General features: G+C 41.8%; 1 protein-coding gene across 1 annotated transcript in view; it reads left to right on the top strand.

Annotated features, from left to right (window-relative positions):
• Positions 1–671: 671 nt before the first annotated feature.
• The window catches only part of Mdh1 (malate dehydrogenase 1), a 39,009-nt gene continuing 21,201 nt past the window's right edge, over positions 672–18,479 (top strand). The window contains exons 1-2 of the mRNA XM_080284232.1: positions 672–739; positions 8,955–9,150. Coding sequence (XP_080140358.1) covers positions 737–739; positions 8,955–9,150 — 199 coding nt within the window. The 5' untranslated portion in view covers positions 672–736. The remainder of the gene's footprint in view (positions 740–8,954; positions 9,151–18,479) is intronic.

Here is an 18,479-nt window from a genome sequence, read left to right as displayed (position 1 = left end):
AGCCCACCCAGAGACCTGTCTTATTGTGTATTTAATCTGTACAGTGCATTAAGTTGTATTAAGTATTGGGTTGACTTGGTAGCATTATACATGTAAGGTTGGTTGACCCGAGTTTTTATGCTCTGTTCCCCTAGTTACATGCAGAACCCCAGATCAGTTGCTGTGTACAGAGAACAAGAAGTTGGGCTCTGAACACGTAGCAGAACAGTAACCATACGTTATACATGGTTCCCTGGGACTTTTCACTCAGTGTAGAGTCACCTGAAGGCAACTTTACATCAAGTAGGTAGTAGGTGTTCCCACCCAGACCCAATTCTTACCTATAGGGATATATGGGTGTTTATACCGTCATTTTGCTACGATCCACGATCTTGCTAACTCTAGAGTTAACACGCTACATTTAGCACTTTGCTTGACTAATGAATTGGCTTTACTAAATGCTTCAGCTTTTAAAGTTCTTCAATATATTATTTTACAAAAAATAAAAATATATATCAAAACTACACTTACCACGGTAATGATAATGTACCCTGCTGGAGAGGTATGAATATTATTATTAAAGCGAAATAGTTCAGTGTTTCAGTGTCTTTTGATAGCTGTGCAGGTTATTTGGGTTTAGTTAATTAGGAGGCAACTGTGTGAGATGGCACCCAAAATAGAGTGACGTCAGTAGCCTGTCAGACCGTCTGCTGTTCTGTGGTAACGCTCACTCGCAGACAAGCAAACACCCTCAATAATGGTGAGTTTGCTTTTTATTTGCATTCTTGCTTGTGCTGAATGGTGTGGGTAGTGACCAGGTTCAACCAATAAGTTTTCTGGATACGGAGACAAAAATGCCATGAAAGATTTGCCCATAATAACCGAGAAGATTGGTACAGCCGGCGAGATAGTCCTGGGGGAGGGGGGTGTATCCCCGTTTCATTTGTGTTGCCCCCTTCACTTTATTGATTGTTTATTTTTCTTTTAACGAATTACAGGATTTAGGATTGTATTCATCAGTGACATGAGCGGTGTTGTATTGTTTTAATCTCATTAGAGATCACGTAAGGTTACTTCTTAAACTTCGCCTCAAGAATTTATCGAACCGGCCTGACCTTGCAACCTCTTAGCAACAGAAATTTGAAATAAAAAAAATATCAGTCGTAAATCACATGAATAGAACAGTGGCTCAGAAAGCTTAACAGTTTACTGTCTTTGCTAGGAAAGCATTAAAAATGGAGGAGTGATCGAACCCAAAGATTAGATTATAATTACATGATAAGAGTTTCATGCCTGTTGCAGATGTTGCATATTGATAGGTTTTGATGAGTGGAAATCGCTTAATAGTTGGTCAGTCAGATATCCTTATAGTCATTTTAGGGTATTTGCTTGGTCAGGTATCCTTATAATTATTCAGGATAATTACCGTAGCAGTCAGGTGTCCTTAGCCTGACTGGGGGCACAGTGGCTCAGTGGTAGATCATCAAGCTCGTAGTCAGGGAATTGCGAGTTCGAGCCTCGCCCAGGACTGCCGTGCCGGGAGTGGTAGCGCGGTCCTGTAACCTAGCGGGGCTATATGGCCATAGTTGCCTAGCTCTGGGATTAAATCCTTAGCCTGACTAGGGTAATTAATTGCCATGTATCTTAATAGTTGTTTAGGCGGGATAGTTGCAGTGCCAAGACGCGCTTGGAGGGTGTCCCTGCAGCTGTCCTGGCAGGGTGCCCCGAGGCCACTACCACAGCCACTGGTAAGCTGGTTGGCTAGGGGTCCCAGATCCATTGCCTGGACCTGGGACTGTGCAGTGAGTGGGACCTGTGCTGTGTCTGTCCCCCTTTATTAATACTGAAGATGACAAAACAAAATAAGTTTCAAAGCAAGCCTGAGGACAGTAAATCACCCATGGGGATGAGGGTGGGTTCATGGAATGTGGGAAGTTTGAGGGGAAGAGCAGGGGAAGTCGTTGAGGCATTCAGTAGGAGATGGGTGGATGTGGCATGTTTGCAGGAAGTCCAGTACAGGGGTGGATCAGCCAGAAAGATTGTTGGGAAGGACTGTTGCTATAAGTTGTTTTGGCAGGAGGGGACAGACGAATATGGAGGTGTTGGTGTGATGGTTGCGGAGAAATGGGTGGAATATGTTATGAATGTTTTGAGAGTAAGTGATAGGATATTGGTAGTGAAAATTCTGTTGGGAAGAAAGATAGCTGCGATTATATCGGCATATGCTCCACAGGCAGGATTGGATGAATCAGAGAAAGATAGATTTTGGGATGATTTAATACGTGTAGTGGCTGGTATGCGGGATGATGAGATAGTGATTTTGGGAGGGGACTTAAATGGTCATGTAGGTGAAGCAGCACAAGGTTATGAAGGAGTGCATGGAGGATGTGCATATGGTCTAAGGAATGCAGAAGGGGAAAGGATACTTGAGTTTGGGGAGGCAACGGACATGATTGTGTGCAACACATATTTTAGGAAAAGAGACAGTAGGTTAATTACGTATGAGTCTGGGGGAAATAGGAGTCAGATAGATTATTTTCTGGTTAGGAAGGCCGATAGGAGGTTAGTGAGGGATGTTAAAGTTATAGGAAGTGAGGAGTGTGTGCAGCAGCACAAACTACTGATTTGTGATATGGTGCTTAAAGAACAAGTGATGAAAAAGAGGACTTAGGTACCTAGGAGGAAAATATGGAAGCTGAAAGACCAAGTAGTAAGGGATGCCTTCTATAGCGAGTTGAGGAGAGTGGTGGCTGAACAGGGAGCTGTAGACAGAGGCGTTAATGAACAGTACAGAGCCCTCAAGAACAATTTCTTGAGAGTTACTGACGTAACATGCGGCTGGACAAGAGGACCACCAAGACATAAAGTAACTTGGTGGTGGGATGAGGGTGTAGAAGCTGCAATTAAGGAGAAAAGAAGGCTTTTCAGGGAATGGAAGAAGGGTGGTAGCAAAGAGGAATATTTGGCTGCCAAGCGTAGGGCTAGAAGAGAGGTATACAGGGCAAAGTCTGAGTCACAGAGACAATTACTTGATAACCTAAATCATGGGGAAAGGAAAAATATATTTAGGGTGGCAGGTCAGGTGAAGAGGGATAATCGGGATATCATAGGTGAGCAGTGTGTGAAGAATGATGAAGGAAGGGTAGTGGTGAACAGCGAGGATATTAAAGATGCATAGAGAGAGCATTATAATCGGTTGTTGAATGAGGAGTTTGACTGGGACAGGGAAGGTTTGGAGCCACCAGATCCAGTGTCTGGCCCATGGCATTTGATTGATACTGCTACTGTGAGTGAGGCAATAGGCAGGGTGAGGGTGGGGAAGGCAGCAGGTGTGTCTGGGTTGACTGCCCAGGGAGAGTGGCCATGTGCAGTTTGCCACAAGGGCGTGGGAAGTAATTCCATCTTGTGCGGTGTGTGTGATAAATGGGTGCATAAGAGTTGTAGTGGTATCAGAGGTAGACTGCGAGTTAATGCTGGGTTGAAGGCCTCTGCCAATATAGGGGTGAGTTTAGTCACTGACCTGATAAATAGGATTATTTATGAGTGTGTTGTCCCAGATGATTGGCTGAAGAGTATAATTGTAAATGTATATAAAGGGAAGGGTGATGCCCTGGAAAGAGGAAATTATAGAGGTATAAAGCTTTTAGATCAGATAATGAAGGTAATGGAGAGAGTTTTAGAAGGTATGATTAGAGAAAGAGTGAATATTGATGAGATGCAGTTTGGGTTTATGCCAGGTAGGGGGACCACTGATGCCATATTCATTGTTCGACAACTTCAGGAAAAATATATTGGTAGGAGAAGGGATCTTTATTTTGTTTTTGTTGATTTGGAAAAGGCCTTTGACAGAGTCCCCAGAGAGGTGGTGAAGTGGGCAATGAGAAAGCTTGGCTTGGAGGAGTGGCTGGTTAGGGTGGTTATGGCCATGTATGTGGGTGCTCACACCCAGGTGAGAGTGAATGGAGTTTTGAGTGATGAGTTTTTCATGAATGTTGGTGTGCATCAGGGGTCAGTCTTGAGTCCCATGTTGTTTATCATGGTACTTGAAGCCCTTTCACGTGACTTTAGAAACGGACTCCCATGGGAGTTGTTGTATGCTGATGATATGGTGTTGATTGCAGAGAATGAAAGGGAGGCGGAGGAAAGGTTTAGGAAGTGGAGAGATGGTATGGGGCAAAAGGGTTTTAAGGGTAAATGCAGATAAAACAAAAATGATGATATCTAGGGTTGGTGGCGATACTGTCAAAGACGAGGGAGAGTGGCCATGTGCAGTTTGCCACAAGGGCGTGGGAAGTAATTCCAACCCTTGTGGTGTGTGTGATAAATGGGTGCATAAGAGTTGTAGTGGTATCAGAGGTAGACTGCGAGATAATGCTGATTTTATGTGTACGGCGTGCCGGGGTGAGCAGGTGGAGATTGTCAGACGTGAAAGGATTGAACTTGCTGGTGAATCTCTTGAGTGTGTGGAAGAGTTTTGTTATTTGGGAGACATGTTGTGTGCTGGAGGTGGGGCTGGAGCTAGCTCTGTGGCTAGGGTGAGAAGTGGTTGGAAGAAGTTCAGGGAGCTCTTGCCTCTCCTGACATTGAGAGGGCTCTTCCTACGTGCTAAGGGGTCTTTGTATGCAGCATGTGTTAGGAGTGTAATGCTGTATGGCAGTGAGACCTGGGCAGTGAAGGAGGAAGATATTCGCCGGCTCAGACGTACAGAAATGACAATGATTAGGTGGATGTGCAGTGCGTCCCTGCGTCCAAGGCCTGGAGGGGCTGGGTTTACAATGGAAGAGTTGAGAGGTAGGATGGGACTGGAGTGTATTGGTGTTGTGATGAGGAGAGGTAGATTGAGGTGGTTTGGACATGTGGAGAGGATGGGAGATGATAATTGGGTGAGGAAGGTGAGAAATGTTAATATTGGGGGTGGGGTTATGAGGGGTAGACCGAGAAAGACATGGGACGAGGTCATTAAGTGTGACCTTAGGGTTAAGGGACTGAACAGGGAGGCTGCAATGGATCGTTCAGCGTGGAGAGCCACCATTAGGTGACCAAGGCCGACACATGCAAGCATGTTGGAGCCTTTAAAAACGAAAACGATAAGTGGCTGTAAAGTTATGTAACCTGTATACCATTAATCATTCATATATTTTTGCTTTGACAGAAGTCCAGAGTGGAATATAGCTTAATTGGTATTAGTGATGTCATTGAAAGGTGTATGAAAAACTCACATGCTGTACACAGGTTACTCCTAGAAGCAGCATCTCCCGAGCTGTGACAAAGTGGGAAGGGCTCAGATGATGGATAGAATGTGGGGTTTATGGTCCCACTTTTTTTTTTTTTTTTCTCCCAGACACAAGCTACTTTGCTGTTGACAATTTTTTCTGTACTATTTCCTCTGGCTATTGGTAGTAATGGAAAGGAGGGCGATGAAAAGTATACAGTACACAAAATATACATGGGCATCATGGACCAGAGATGTTTACCGCTTGCTTGCTAGATGAATCCGACCCAGCACCCTTTCCTTGGGTAAGTGGTTTTTTAAGGTTTGGCATAGTGGAAGTTTGGATGGTTAATACTTTATCATGGAAGGGGGGGGGTCTGGAGATGCTTAGTTAGGAACGCAGGGTTTTTCTGATCCCCTTTTACATGATGCCATAGAGATGGAAGTAAGGTATTTCTGCAAGAAATGAGGGTCAAAATCAGATTAATAAAGTAGGAAAAAAAAAAAAAACATCAGATAACCTTGGCTTACCCACAAAATCGCCATTTGCCCAAAGGAAAATTTTCCAAATTAGGCCTTGTGCTCTGTACTGTACTGTAATTCCAGACAAATTGTATCAAGCTTATGGGAGCATTTTTTCAAGCTGGAGGAGTTAGATATACGGTAGTCTTTGTTAAACCCTTCATTTCCAGTCATCTTTCTTTAACTACAAAAGTCAGTAATTTGAAGGTGGCAAGATTTTTTTTTTTTTTTTTCCACAAAAGAAATTAATAGTCGCAAACTACCCTGAAATGACTGGTCAGTTGTGGAATTAATGAAACCCAAAATAAGGATGTCCATGCCAACATTTTGACTTAAAAACAGAGAGAATGTTTAGTAATTTTTTTTTTTTTTTTTTTTTTTTATAATAACAGAATGGAGGAAGGAAAAACAAATGGGTAAAAAAAAAAAATCCATACACTAGATTACTGGCGTCCTCTGTTCATAAAATATCCGTAACGGTTAGACTTGAACAGTTGTGGGTTGAAATTTAGAGGAAAACAACTCTGGGGAAGCGAGTTCCAGAGAGATGCAGTTCGGGGAATGAAAGAATTCTGATAGGCAGAAGTTCTGCAATATGGTTGAGTGACATTCCAGTCATGAGCGCTACCAGATGCCCATGTAGCACGAGGGAAGGCATGGAGAGGTGGCACCATGGACGCAACTTCGTCTGAGCATTTGCTAAAAAAATATCTGTAAAATAATGCAAGGGAGGCAACATTCCTTCTTACTTGCAGGGGAGGTAGTTTATATGTAATGGCAGGGTTGTTAATGATTCTAACGGCTTTATTCTGAATTTTGTCTAGTTGTCTTAATGCAACCTCTCCACAACCATTCCACAAGGGTGAGCAATATTCAAGCTGAGAGCACACATGACTCTTATAAATTATAGCTAACTGCTCAACGGTGAAGAAGTTACGGACTCTGTACAATAATCCAAGTTTCTTTGAGGCGGTTTTAGCAAGTGATCTGACATGAGAGGTCCAGCTGAGGGCACTGTTAAGTGAGACACCAAGAATTTCAGTACTTTTGGAGATGGGAATATTAGTAGCATTGAAGGTAATGTACGAATCTGGCAATATCTGTCTATTAGTAAACTGTATATATTTAGTTTTACTAGCATTAAAAGAGACAAGGTTGTTTTGTCCCCATTCACTGATTGTAGATAGATCTTGATTTATGGAGATGGCTGTACTGAGTTGAGAGGTAGAGATATTAGACTTTGTAAATGGATGTCTGAGTGTGAATGAACTATGTAGTGTTGAGTCATCTGCATATGAGTGAATGGGATTGTGAGTGACAGATAAGAGATCATTAATATGAACCAGAAATAGGGTTGGCGCCAGAACTGATCCCTGCGGCACGCCGGCGTTAATTGAGTGGAAATTCGAATATACATCATCTTCTTTTACTCTTATTTTCCTGTCACTAAGATAAGAAGAAATCAAAGGAACAAAAGACGTTAGTCCATAGCAAGGGAGTTTGGACAGCAGGGAACGGTGCCATACTCTGTCGAAAGCTTTAGAGATATCAAGAGCTACTGCATGAGTTTCTCCAAAAAGATCAATTGATTGATGGATGGTATGAGTTAAGAGATTGAGTATGTCAATGGTGGATCTTTCGTGGCAAAAACCGTATTGTCTATCACTAATTAAGTTGTTGGATTCAAGATGTTTAACAATATGCTTATTAATTAAAGTTTCAAATACCTTACCAAGAGAAGATGGGACAGCTATTGGTCTGTAATTGGAGGGGTCAGATGAACTTCCTTTCTTCGGAACTGGGTGGATATTGGCTTCTTTCCATGAATTTGGGAATAAAGAAGTACGTATGCATAGTGTGAATAATTTAGCTAGGACAGAGGCAAGTTCAGGGGAACACTTTTTCAAAACAATTGGTGGAATTCCATCTGGGCCTGGAGCTTTGTTGGTAGGTAAATTGTCTAGGATGGATTTTACAAAATGTTATCTGACTTATTGAGATATAGTAATGAAATTGTAGGAAAAACTGTCAGTTAAAGCTAAGCAGTACATAGAAAATTTTTGGTAAGGGTTACCCAGTATTTGTTAGTTTTCCACTACCCAGTCCTAACCCAACCAAATGATGAAGGCCACATTGTTTGGCTGTAACTTAGGCATCCTTCAGTTCTAACCTTGGCATATTTGGGAGGGAGTTATGAAATCTTACAGAAACCTCACCTAAGAAAACTTAACTGTTAAAGCCACATCCTTTGATCCAGACCCTTTCATCCCATCGCATTAGTTGAACAGCACAGAACGTGACTGAAGAGAGAAAAGGAGGTCTGAGGTGCCATTATCAAGATGCAGTCTCAGATAGGGGGTCAAATTAGAATGGACTTTGCCATCCTTCTGTTGTAACCTTGGCTTAAATTTCCTGTTCTCTATATTTCTTTCATTTAAAAATTTTCAATTCATAATTTTTTGTTTGATATATATATATATATATATATGTATATATATATATATATATATATATATATATATATATATATATATATATATATATATATATATATATTTTTTTTTTTTTTTTTGACAGTTATATGGAGAATGGAGAGTCCATATCATACCAAAACTACCATCTTTCATAAGTGCCTATACATTACAGTAAATTTATCTTAAAGTCCTGCAGTTTGAAAAACACATAGCTTAACAGTTGTTGAGTTTTCTATTTACTTATGAAAATGTTACTTTAGCATTGTACAATTGCCCCATAAGGACCATAGGGATACCATATGCAAATGTTTATCTGTACTGACAAGGAAAATGTGTTATGGATCCTCATGTATCCCTTTATCCAATTACATTAACTATTTTAATCTTGCTGTGTCCAGTTTTTATTTAACTTTGAAATAACTTGTAGTAGTAAAGGGGTGTGTGAAGTGCTAAATCTAACATCTCCAGTATATAAAGTCTCCCTTAAGCAGAATATAAGTGACTGGGGATAGCTAGCATAAAAGTACATCATTGGACTTATTAGGTTAACCAGTGGCAATACAACCCAGCATTCCATCCTTCTCATATTCATGTTGAGGCAGAACCTGTACTTGTGTACATACCGCTAACTGGGGCAGGTGGTCTAATATGACACTTTTTGTTTTGCAATCAGAGAGAAACTGCATCCTTGAGCGAAAATTATTACCATAACCAATGAGAATATGACTCCAAAGTGTTTCGTTTTTCATTATTCTTCTTCTTTTCAGGCAGAACCTGTGCGTGTGTGCATCACTGGGGCAGCCGGTCAGATTGGTTACTCCTTAGTGTACATGGTGGGGTCGGGGGTGGTGTTTGGGGCTGACACTCCAGTCATTCTCCACCTCCTTGACATCACCCCCATGATGGGTGTCCTCAATGGGGTCTGCATGGAAATCATGGACTGTGCCCTGCCCAATGTTCGAGGTGAAGCAAATGCCTTTGTTTATGTTATTGTGAGGTTGCACTATATAATTTTTTAAACGTAACATAATTGGTTACATTTTTTATTATCCAGGAAATTTCATTCATGAGTAGTGCATATGTGAAGATGGAGAAAAAGCATGATGATAATTTTAGTGTTAATTTAGATGTAAGGGTTGTGATACAGTGTATCAACTAATATAGGCTGTATAATTTACTGTGTGTGTGTGTGTGTGTGTGTGTGTGTGTGTGTGTGTGTTTGTGTGTTCTTACCTAATTGTATCTTTACAGGAATTAGTCAAGCTCGAACTGTCCGGTGTTTGAATAATTTTTATTATCTATCTATCTATTGCCAGACTCCTTAATCCCGTACGGGGTGGCCACAAACAAATCACGTCCATGTCGCCCTGTCCCCCACCATTTCACTGCCCTGCTCCCAAGTCACACCCCCCTCTCTTATATACCTCTCCACTCCATCCCTCCATCTCACCTTCAGCCTCCCCCTCCCTTTCCCCCCCCTCCACCTCATTCACATACACTTTCCTCATCAGTCCCTCACCCTCCGTGCTCGCCACATGGCCAGACCACCTCAGTGTGTTCCTCCTAATGCTTCCTATCACATCCACATCCAAACCACAACGCTCCTTTTTATTACACACGTCTTTAAATTTATGAATAGTTTTGCCTCACATTATTTCATTTGGTAAGGTATTCCACTGATAAATTGCTATTTTGTGGAAACTGAATTGCCTTATGTCTTTATCACCTCACTTTTTGCACAGTTTTATGCTGGGTCCTCTAAATGTTGCTTCCCCATAAGTTATGTACGGTACCATACTCATTTACATCTATTTTCTCTTTTCCTGTGATGCATTTTTATGACATAATCATGTCTCCTCTTTTCCTTCCCTCTTGTAATGTTGGTAGGTTAAATTTTTTGAGTCTTTCTTATAGCTTAGGTTGCTTAAGCTTGGTGCCCATCTTGTAGCTGCCTGTAATACTTTTTCAGTCTTATCTATATTTTTTTTTTGAGATGTGGATTCCAGACTGCTGATGCATACTCCAGAGTTGGTCTGATGAATGATGTTATTGTCTTTCTCAGTATGTCTTCATTTATATATGTGAATGCTACCCTTACATTAAATTCTTTTCCCTTTCTGATGTGTGTAGGCTTGAACTTCCTAACTTATAGTCCCAGTCTGGTCTTTTTTCTTTTTTACCAATTTTATTACATGACAGTTCATGGATGGGGTAATAAAAGAGGTACAAGGTAGGGTAGTGGATGTTGGAGTGGCCCTGGTGAGAGAGGACAGTGTTTGGAAACTCCCTGTACTGTTGTTTGCAGATGATACTGTGTTGTTGAGTGAAGACGAAGGGGAGCTGCAAGGCTTGGTGGATGAGTTTGAGAGAGTGTGTAAGAAACGGAATCTAAAGGTGAATGTAGGGAAGAGTAAAGTGATGGTCTTTGAGAGAGGTGAAGTTAGTGAATGTACAGCGAGGTTGGATGGTGAGGAATTGGAAAATGTGAGTACGTTTAAGTACTTGGGTAGTGTGATGAGTAAGGATGGAGGTTTGGAGGGTGAAGTGCTTGAAAGGGTACAGCAGGGAAGAAAGGTTGCTGGTTCTTTGAAAGCAGTGATAAGAAACAGGGAAGTGAGCATGGAAGTGAAAAAGTTACTACATGACAGTATTGTGATACCAACTCTAACATACGGAAGTGAAGCTTGGACATTGTTGGAAGGACACAAGCCAAGAGTGAGAGCAGTGGAAATGAGTTATTTAAGAGGAGCCTGTGGAGTCACGTGGAGAGACAGGCTGACGAATGAGGATATAAAGGAGCATTGTGGTGTGGATGTGGATGTGATAGGAAGTGTTAGGAGGAACACACTGAGGTGGTTTGGCCATGTGGAGAGAATGGGGGATGAAAGACTGACGAAGAGAGTGTATGTGAGTGAGGTGGAGGGGGGAAGAGGGAGGGGAAGGCCGAGGATGAGATGGAGGGATGGGGTGTAGAGGTATATGAGAGAGGGGGGTGTGAGTTGGGAGCAGGGCAATGAAATGGCGGGGGACAGGATGACGTGGAGGCGATTTGTTTGTGGCCACCCCAAACGAGATTGAGGCGTTTGGCAATAGATAGATAGATAGAGACATTTGTCCACATTGAATTCCATTTGCCATCTATTGTTCCATTCATGGAGCTTATTTAAATCCTCTTGTAGGTCTGTGCAAAAGTCTGTGTTTGTAATTTTCCTTTGTATTTTTGCTGTATAATGGTACTCTGTTTTTAGGGTAGCTGTACATTGAGTGGCAAGCTAAATGATTTGTAAACCAAGAAAGTATTTACATCGCTGGGTGGTAACCTTACAACCAACCAACACGTGTTCCCTGCGTGACAACAAGTGGGTTGGCGGAGGGTTAGTGCATCTCCCTGGAAAACAACGAACTAAAAATACGAACCAGAAGCCTCGGACCAGGACTGACCAAAAGGTGACGACATAGGACTGAACAAAGGACATAGTACGGATAACTACATGGAATGTAAGGGGTGCAAATGATGAGGCGAAAGAAAGAAAGATTGTCCAGGTGCTTGAGGGTGCGAAAGTGGATGTATGTGGATTAACTGAAACTAAATAGAGAGGTGAGACTGTGTTAGAATGGGAGTATGGATTAGGTATATGCGCAGGAGTAGGTGAGAATGAGAGGGCAAAAGGAGGAGTGTGTATTATTGTGAGTAACAGATGGAAGGAGAATATAAGAGAGTATGGGTCAGTTGGCTTAAGGATTGTGTGGGTAAGATTGAAAGTTGGATTACAAATGTGTGCGATTGTATGTGTGTATGTACCAACCAAGATTGTGCAAGCAGAGTTAGAGACGAGTTCTGGACAAATGTGGAAGCATGCATGGAAAAGTTTGGAAGGAATGAGAAAGTGTTTTTAATTGGAGAAATGAATGGAAAAATTGGGAATGTGAAGGTGGATGGAGTAGTTGATGTGAGGGATGTGCCTGCAGAGATGGATGAGAATGGCACTATTTTAGTGGACATTTGTGCCAGGAGGGGGTTTGTGATAGCCAATACCCTCTTCAGGCACAAAATGATCCATAGGTATACATGGTGAGTTATGAGAAGGGTGGGTGGTGAACTGAATGAATGGAAGGCAATGATTGATTGTGCATGTGTGGATGACAGGATGAGAAGGTGTGTAGTGGATACAAGAAATTATAGAGGTTGGGGGAGTGGACTTTCTGACCACCACAGACAAGGTCCAAATGAAATGGAGAAACAGAAGAAAGGAAGGACAGGAGGAAGTAGTTCATAAAAGGAGGGTGGAAATGTTACGAGAGGATGAAAAAAAGGCTGAATATAAGAGGAAGGTGGAGAAGCGTTTGGGTAAATATGGATTGGAGCAGATGGGGGACATGGAAGGTGTGTTCAAAATATTCACAGAAGAAATCTGTGCAGCATGCGAGGTGGTGTATAGGGTGAAGAGAAGACGAAAGAGGGTGCAGGGAACAGCATGGTGGAATGAAGAGGTGAGAGAGGTTGTGGCACAAAAGAAGAAAACTTGTAGTGAGTGGAAGAGAAATGGGTGTGGAAGAAGCTGAGAGATGGAAGAGAGAGTTATATGTAGAGGGGAAGAGACAGGTGAAAAGATTAGTAAGAGAGAGTAAGAAGAGAGTGGATGAGGAATTTGGAAGGAATTAGAGTGTAAAGTGGAGGGAATGTAAGAAAATGTTCTGGAAAGAGGTAAAGAGAGTTAGACAGGATGCCAAAGAAGTTAGCTGGAGAGTGAAAGATAAAAATGGTAGATTACTAGTGGAGAAGGGAGAAAAAGTGAGCATATGGAAAGAACACTTTAAGGAATTGTTGAACATAGAGAATGAAAGTAATGGGAGTGTAAGTGGCTGGGAAACGGCTGGGAGGCAGAGGGATGTGAGAAGAGAGGATGAAATCAGTAGGATAGTAGTTGTGGAAGCAGTGAAGAAAGTGAAAATGGGGAAAACTCCAGGAATTGATGGTGTGTGTGGTGAAATGCTGAAGCATGGGGGAGAGATAGTAGTAGAATGGATGTGGAAGATGTGCAGATTGGCCTGGGAGGAAAGAAAAGTCCTGGAGGATTGGAAGTCAGGTATAATTAATCCCCTGTACAAAGGAAAAGGGGAAAAAGAAGTATGTGGTAATCATAGGGGCATTTGTCTTCATAGTGTAATAGGAAAAGTATATGGCAGGATACTTATTGACAGAGTTAGGGAAAAAACAGAAGAATTAGCGTCAGGCGGGGTAAACCGGACCGTCCAACAGACCGGTACTATTCGGACCACCTTCATTGTTTTGGTGATAGCTTTTAAATAAATAAAAGTTTAGCAGTTTTTAATATCCCATGTAGTAAAGCAACCATTTTAACATTTGTAGTGTTGATATGAATGCAAAAATCAATATATAACAGAATTGAGATGGAGAGAACACTTTAAGGAATTGTTGAACATAGAGGATGGAAGTAATGTGAGTATAAGTGGCTGGGGAATGGCTGGGAGAAGGAGGGAGGTGAGAAGACAGGAAGAAATCAGTAGGATAGAAGTTGTGGAAGCAATGAAGAAAGTTAAATTGGGGAAAGACTCAGGAATTGATGGAGTGTGTGGTGAAATGCTGAAGCATGGGGGAGAGATAGTAGTAGAATGGATGTGGAAGATGTGCAGATTGGCCTGGGAGGAAGGTAGAGTCCCGGAGGATTGGAAGTCAGGTATAATTATTCCCTTGTACAAAGGAAAAGGGGAAAAAGAAGTGTGTGATAATCATAGGGGCATTTGTCTTCTTATTATAATAGGAAAAGTGTATGGTAGGATACTTATTGACAGAGTTAGAGAAAGAACAGAGAAATTAGTTGGAGAAGAACAGGGAGGCTTTAGGAAAGGAAGAGGTTGTGTAGATCAGATATTCATTCTTAGATCTTTAGTGGAAAAGTTTCTAGAGAAGGGAAAGAAATTGTATGCAGCTTTCATGGATTTCGAGAAAGCATATGACAGGGTGGATAGACAAGGATTGTGGAAAGTGTTAAGAATATATGGAGTAGATGTGAAGTTGTTGAATGCTGTGAAGAGTATGTACGATGGTGCGAAGGCTGCAGTGCGTGTGGATGGTGAACTAAGTGAATTTTTCTCTTTGAAGGTTGGGTAGAAACAGGGATGTGTCAGGACTCCATAGTTGTTCAATCTGTACATGGATGGGGTAATAAAAGAGGTACAAGGTAGGGTAGTGGATGTTGGAGTGGCCCTGGTGAGAGAGGATAGTGTTTGGAAACTCCCTGTACTGTTGTTTGCAGATAATACTGTGTTGTTGAGTGAAGACGAAGGGGAGCTGCAAGGCTTGGTGGATGAGTTTGGGAGAGTGTGTAAGAAACGGAATCTAAAGGTGAATGTAGGGAAGAGTAAAGTGATGGTCTTTGAAAGAGGTGAAGTCAGTGAATGTACAGTGAGGTTGGATGGTGAGGAATTGGAAAATGTGAGTACGTTTAAGTACTGTACTTGGGTAGTGTGATGAGTAAGGATGGAGGTTTGGAGGGTGAAGTGCTTGAAAGGGTACAGCAGGGAAGAAAGGTTGCTGGTTCTTTGAAAGCAGTGATAAGAAACAGGGAAGTGAGCATGGAAGTGAAAAAGTTACTACATGACAGTATTGTGATATCAGCTCTAACATACGGAACTGAAGCTTGGACGTTGTTGGAAGGACACAAGTCAAGAGTGAGAGCAGTGGAAATGAATTATTTAAGAGGAACCTGTGGAGTCACATGGAGAGACAGGCTGACAAATGAGGATATAAAGGACCGTTGTGGTGTGGATGTGGATGTGATAGGAAGCGTTAGGAGGAACACACTGAGGTGGTTTGGCCATGTGGAGAGGATGGAGGGTGAAAGACTGACGAAGAGAGTGTATGTGAGTGAGGTGGAGGGGGGAAGAGGGAGGGGAAAGACGAGGATGAGATGGAGGGATGAGGTGGAGAGGTATATGAGAGAGGGGGGTGTGAGTTGGGAGCAGGGCAGTGAAGTGGCGGGGGACAGGGTGACTTGGAGGCGATTTGTTTGTGGCCACCCCAAACGGGATTGAGGCGTCTGGCAATAGATAGATAGATAGATAGATAGATAGGAACAAAAGAAAAAAGAGAGTAAAATGTCTACAAAATAAAGTAGTGGCGAAGTTTGTTTACAAAATCAGCTGATTCGGCAAACTTTTGTGTGGCACAGAGACATGACGGAGTATTTCCCTGTAAATCGGCGTATATAGAGTGATTTTCCTCTACTTTAACATGGAAAAATCAGAAATGCTCAATCTTGTCTTGTTTTCTAATAATTAAAGCTCAGTTTTGGTCCGCATTTACCCCGGTGACAAAAACATTGATGGGGTAAATTGGACCAGTGTGATGTACCTCGTACACCATAACATAGCGAGGATTAACTGTTCATTTACACCCGTTTCTTTCATTTCAGGATGTTGCATGCTGATATGGAATTAGTTTAAGGTTGCTGGTATATTAAACAAGTAACAATGCCTAGAAATTATAAAAGAAACTCCCTCTTCTGTCTTTCCTTCCTTCATTCTTTCCTCTTCCTTCTGCCTGTGGGTGACTCTACACTGAATGACAAGCCAAATGGTTTCCTGTACACCAGGGAACCATTTACTACTCTGGGTGGTAACCATATAACCAAATTTTGACGCCTGGTTGTTTAGTGGATAATTACAGCGCTCCAATCGGATTGAGCTGGTGAAGGTTTACATCCAAGGGGTGGTTGGGGTTTATTTCTCACGTAATGCCACTCATGGATGAGTGAGGCAGGTCACTCTTATCTTAAATGTCAGGACGAACTTGCCTAGCCCCGGGCTTCTACCCACCTCATGGGGCAACATAGGATTGGATGATGAATGAATGAATGAAAAAACTAACATAGACCTCAAAAATGAAGACAGGTTAAGAGATGCAATAAAAGCTGTGAAAAACAAGCTACATTCTATAAACAAAGCAGCACTTATAAGGCACGTAAAATACAGTGAGGATGATGATGCAAGTGATGTGAGTGAACTGGAACCAAAATGTGCATGTGTTGGTCATCCTTTCAGCCTCCCCACAGAATGTGAAGAACAACTTAGAAATGTGTGACAGTGATGGCCAGATGGGATTTGGACTTACTCCAGATGAAATTTGTGACTATATGAAAGACTTTGTAACAGAAAAAATTAGGAAAAAGGTAGAATTAGGGAATAGCTAGCAAACTAAGGTGTAACAATGAACAAGGAGCAAAGATGTAAGATTTTTTTTTTTTTTTTTTTTTTTTTTTTTTTAAATACTATGAAAGGGCCATGTGCATGGTATGACATGTTGTTTCAGTTTTTGGAGAGGTTTGTCTAATTTATTTGAAAGGATTTTTTTTTCCATGGTGGTCCGAATTACCCCGGAGTGTGGTCTGATTTACCCCATTTTTTTTAACAGTGTGGTCCACACTTCTCAGTGTATTGCTTAAAAGCTACAATGGAAAATTGTTCAAACTTTAGTGTCATATAGGTAATGACCCTCCTATGCTTGTATTAAACTTTTGTTCGTTTATTTCAATAAATATGGAAACAAGATCAATGTTTGTCAAAACATGGTCCAAATTACCCTGGCACGCCCTAATTGGAGAAGAACAGGGAGGTTTTAGGAAAGGAAGAGATTGTGTAGATCAGATATTCATTCTTAAATCTTTAGTGGAAAAGTTTCCAGAGAAGAGAATGAAGTTGTATGCAGCCTTCTTGGATTTGGAGAAAGCATATGACTAGATGGATAGACAAGGAATGTGGAAAGCATATATGGAGTAAATGGGAAGTTGTTGAATGCCATGAAGAGTATGTATCTGAATGTTGGATTGAAACAGGAATGTGTCATGTCTCCATGGTTGTCATTCTGTATATGGGTGGGGTTATAAAAGAGATAGAGGGCAGTGTTTGGAAACTCCCTGTACCGTTTTTTGCAGATGATACTGGTACTGTATTGTTAAGTGAAGATGAAGGGGAACTCTAAGGCTTGGTGAATGAGTTTGGGAGTGTGTGAAAGAAATGGAATCTAAAGATGAATGTAGGGCAGAATAAGGTTATGGTCTTTGAGAGAAATGATGTCACTATTGAGGGAGGCTGTGGCTCAACCGGTAGAGAGGTGGCTTGCGGTTCTACTGGACCCAAGTTCAAATCCCCTCTGGGGCAGGGAACAGTTTAAGGATTTGAATTTCATGTAAACCATACTTTACCGATCTACCAGAAGACCTGCCGACATGTCTTAAAAATACCCCCGCTAATACCAATACACCAGTCCTGTATGAGACAGCCCTAGCATGTATTCAATATGGATGGTGGGTGTTAGTGCCAAAGTGGTGACATGTGGAGGTGTATGATATGTAGGAGGACTACTGGGCCTTAGGAGCAGGCTGTGAAGCCTATGCCCAGAGTTGAACACATTAAAAAAAAAAAAAAAAAAAAAAAAAGTACATTGAGGCTGAATGATGAGGAAATGGGAAATGTGAGTGCATTTAAGCACTTGGATGGTGTGATGAGTAAGGATGGAAGTTTAGAGAGTGAATTGGTTGAAAGGGTACAACAGTGACGAAAGTTTGCTGGTTCTTTGAAAGGAGTGATAAGGAATATAGAAGTGAAAAAACTATTACATGACAGTATTGTGATACCAACTGTAATGTATGGAAGTGAAGCTTGGACCTTGTTGGAAGGGCACAAGTCAAGAGTGAGAGCAGTGGAAATGAGTTATTTGAGAGAAGCATGTGGAGTTACATGGAGAGACAGACTGACAATTGAGGAAGTGAAGGAGCACTGTGGTGTGGATGTGGATGTGATTAAAAGCATTCGGAGAAATGCATTGAGGTGGTTTGGCCATATGAAGAGGATGGAGAGTGAGAGACTAATGAGCAGAGTACATGCGAGTGAGGTGGAGGAGGGGGAGAGGGAGGGGGAGGCTGAGGATGAGATGGAGGGATGGAGAGGTATATGAGAGAGGGGGGTGTGGCCAGGGAGCAAGGCAGTGAAGTGGCATTGGACAGGGTGACATGGAGGTGATTTGTTTGTGGCCACCCCTTATTAGGTTCAGGTGTCTGGTAGTAGATATATAAATAGATATTAAATTTCAAAATCACAGTAGAGCACTTGGACATGAAGCACTGAGAGGCCACAAGTTTTGCAATAGCAAGCAAGGCATGGGAGGCCACAGAGTAAGTCATAGCACCAGAGTTTTGCCACCATATGGTCACAAGAGCAGAGTGCATAGATACATCTTCACTGAATGAGATCCATGAGAGACAGAGCGTAGG

This window comes from Coenobita brevimanus, chromosome 100 (assembly GCF_032717465.1).
Source record: "Coenobita brevimanus isolate Jiangsu-jjx chromosome 100, ASM3271746v2, whole genome shotgun sequence".
Classification (NCBI taxonomy): domain Eukaryota; kingdom Metazoa; phylum Arthropoda; class Malacostraca; order Decapoda; family Coenobitidae; genus Coenobita; species Coenobita brevimanus.
Note: the sequence above shows the minus strand (reverse complement) of the source record. Positions and strands in the feature narration are given on the sequence as shown.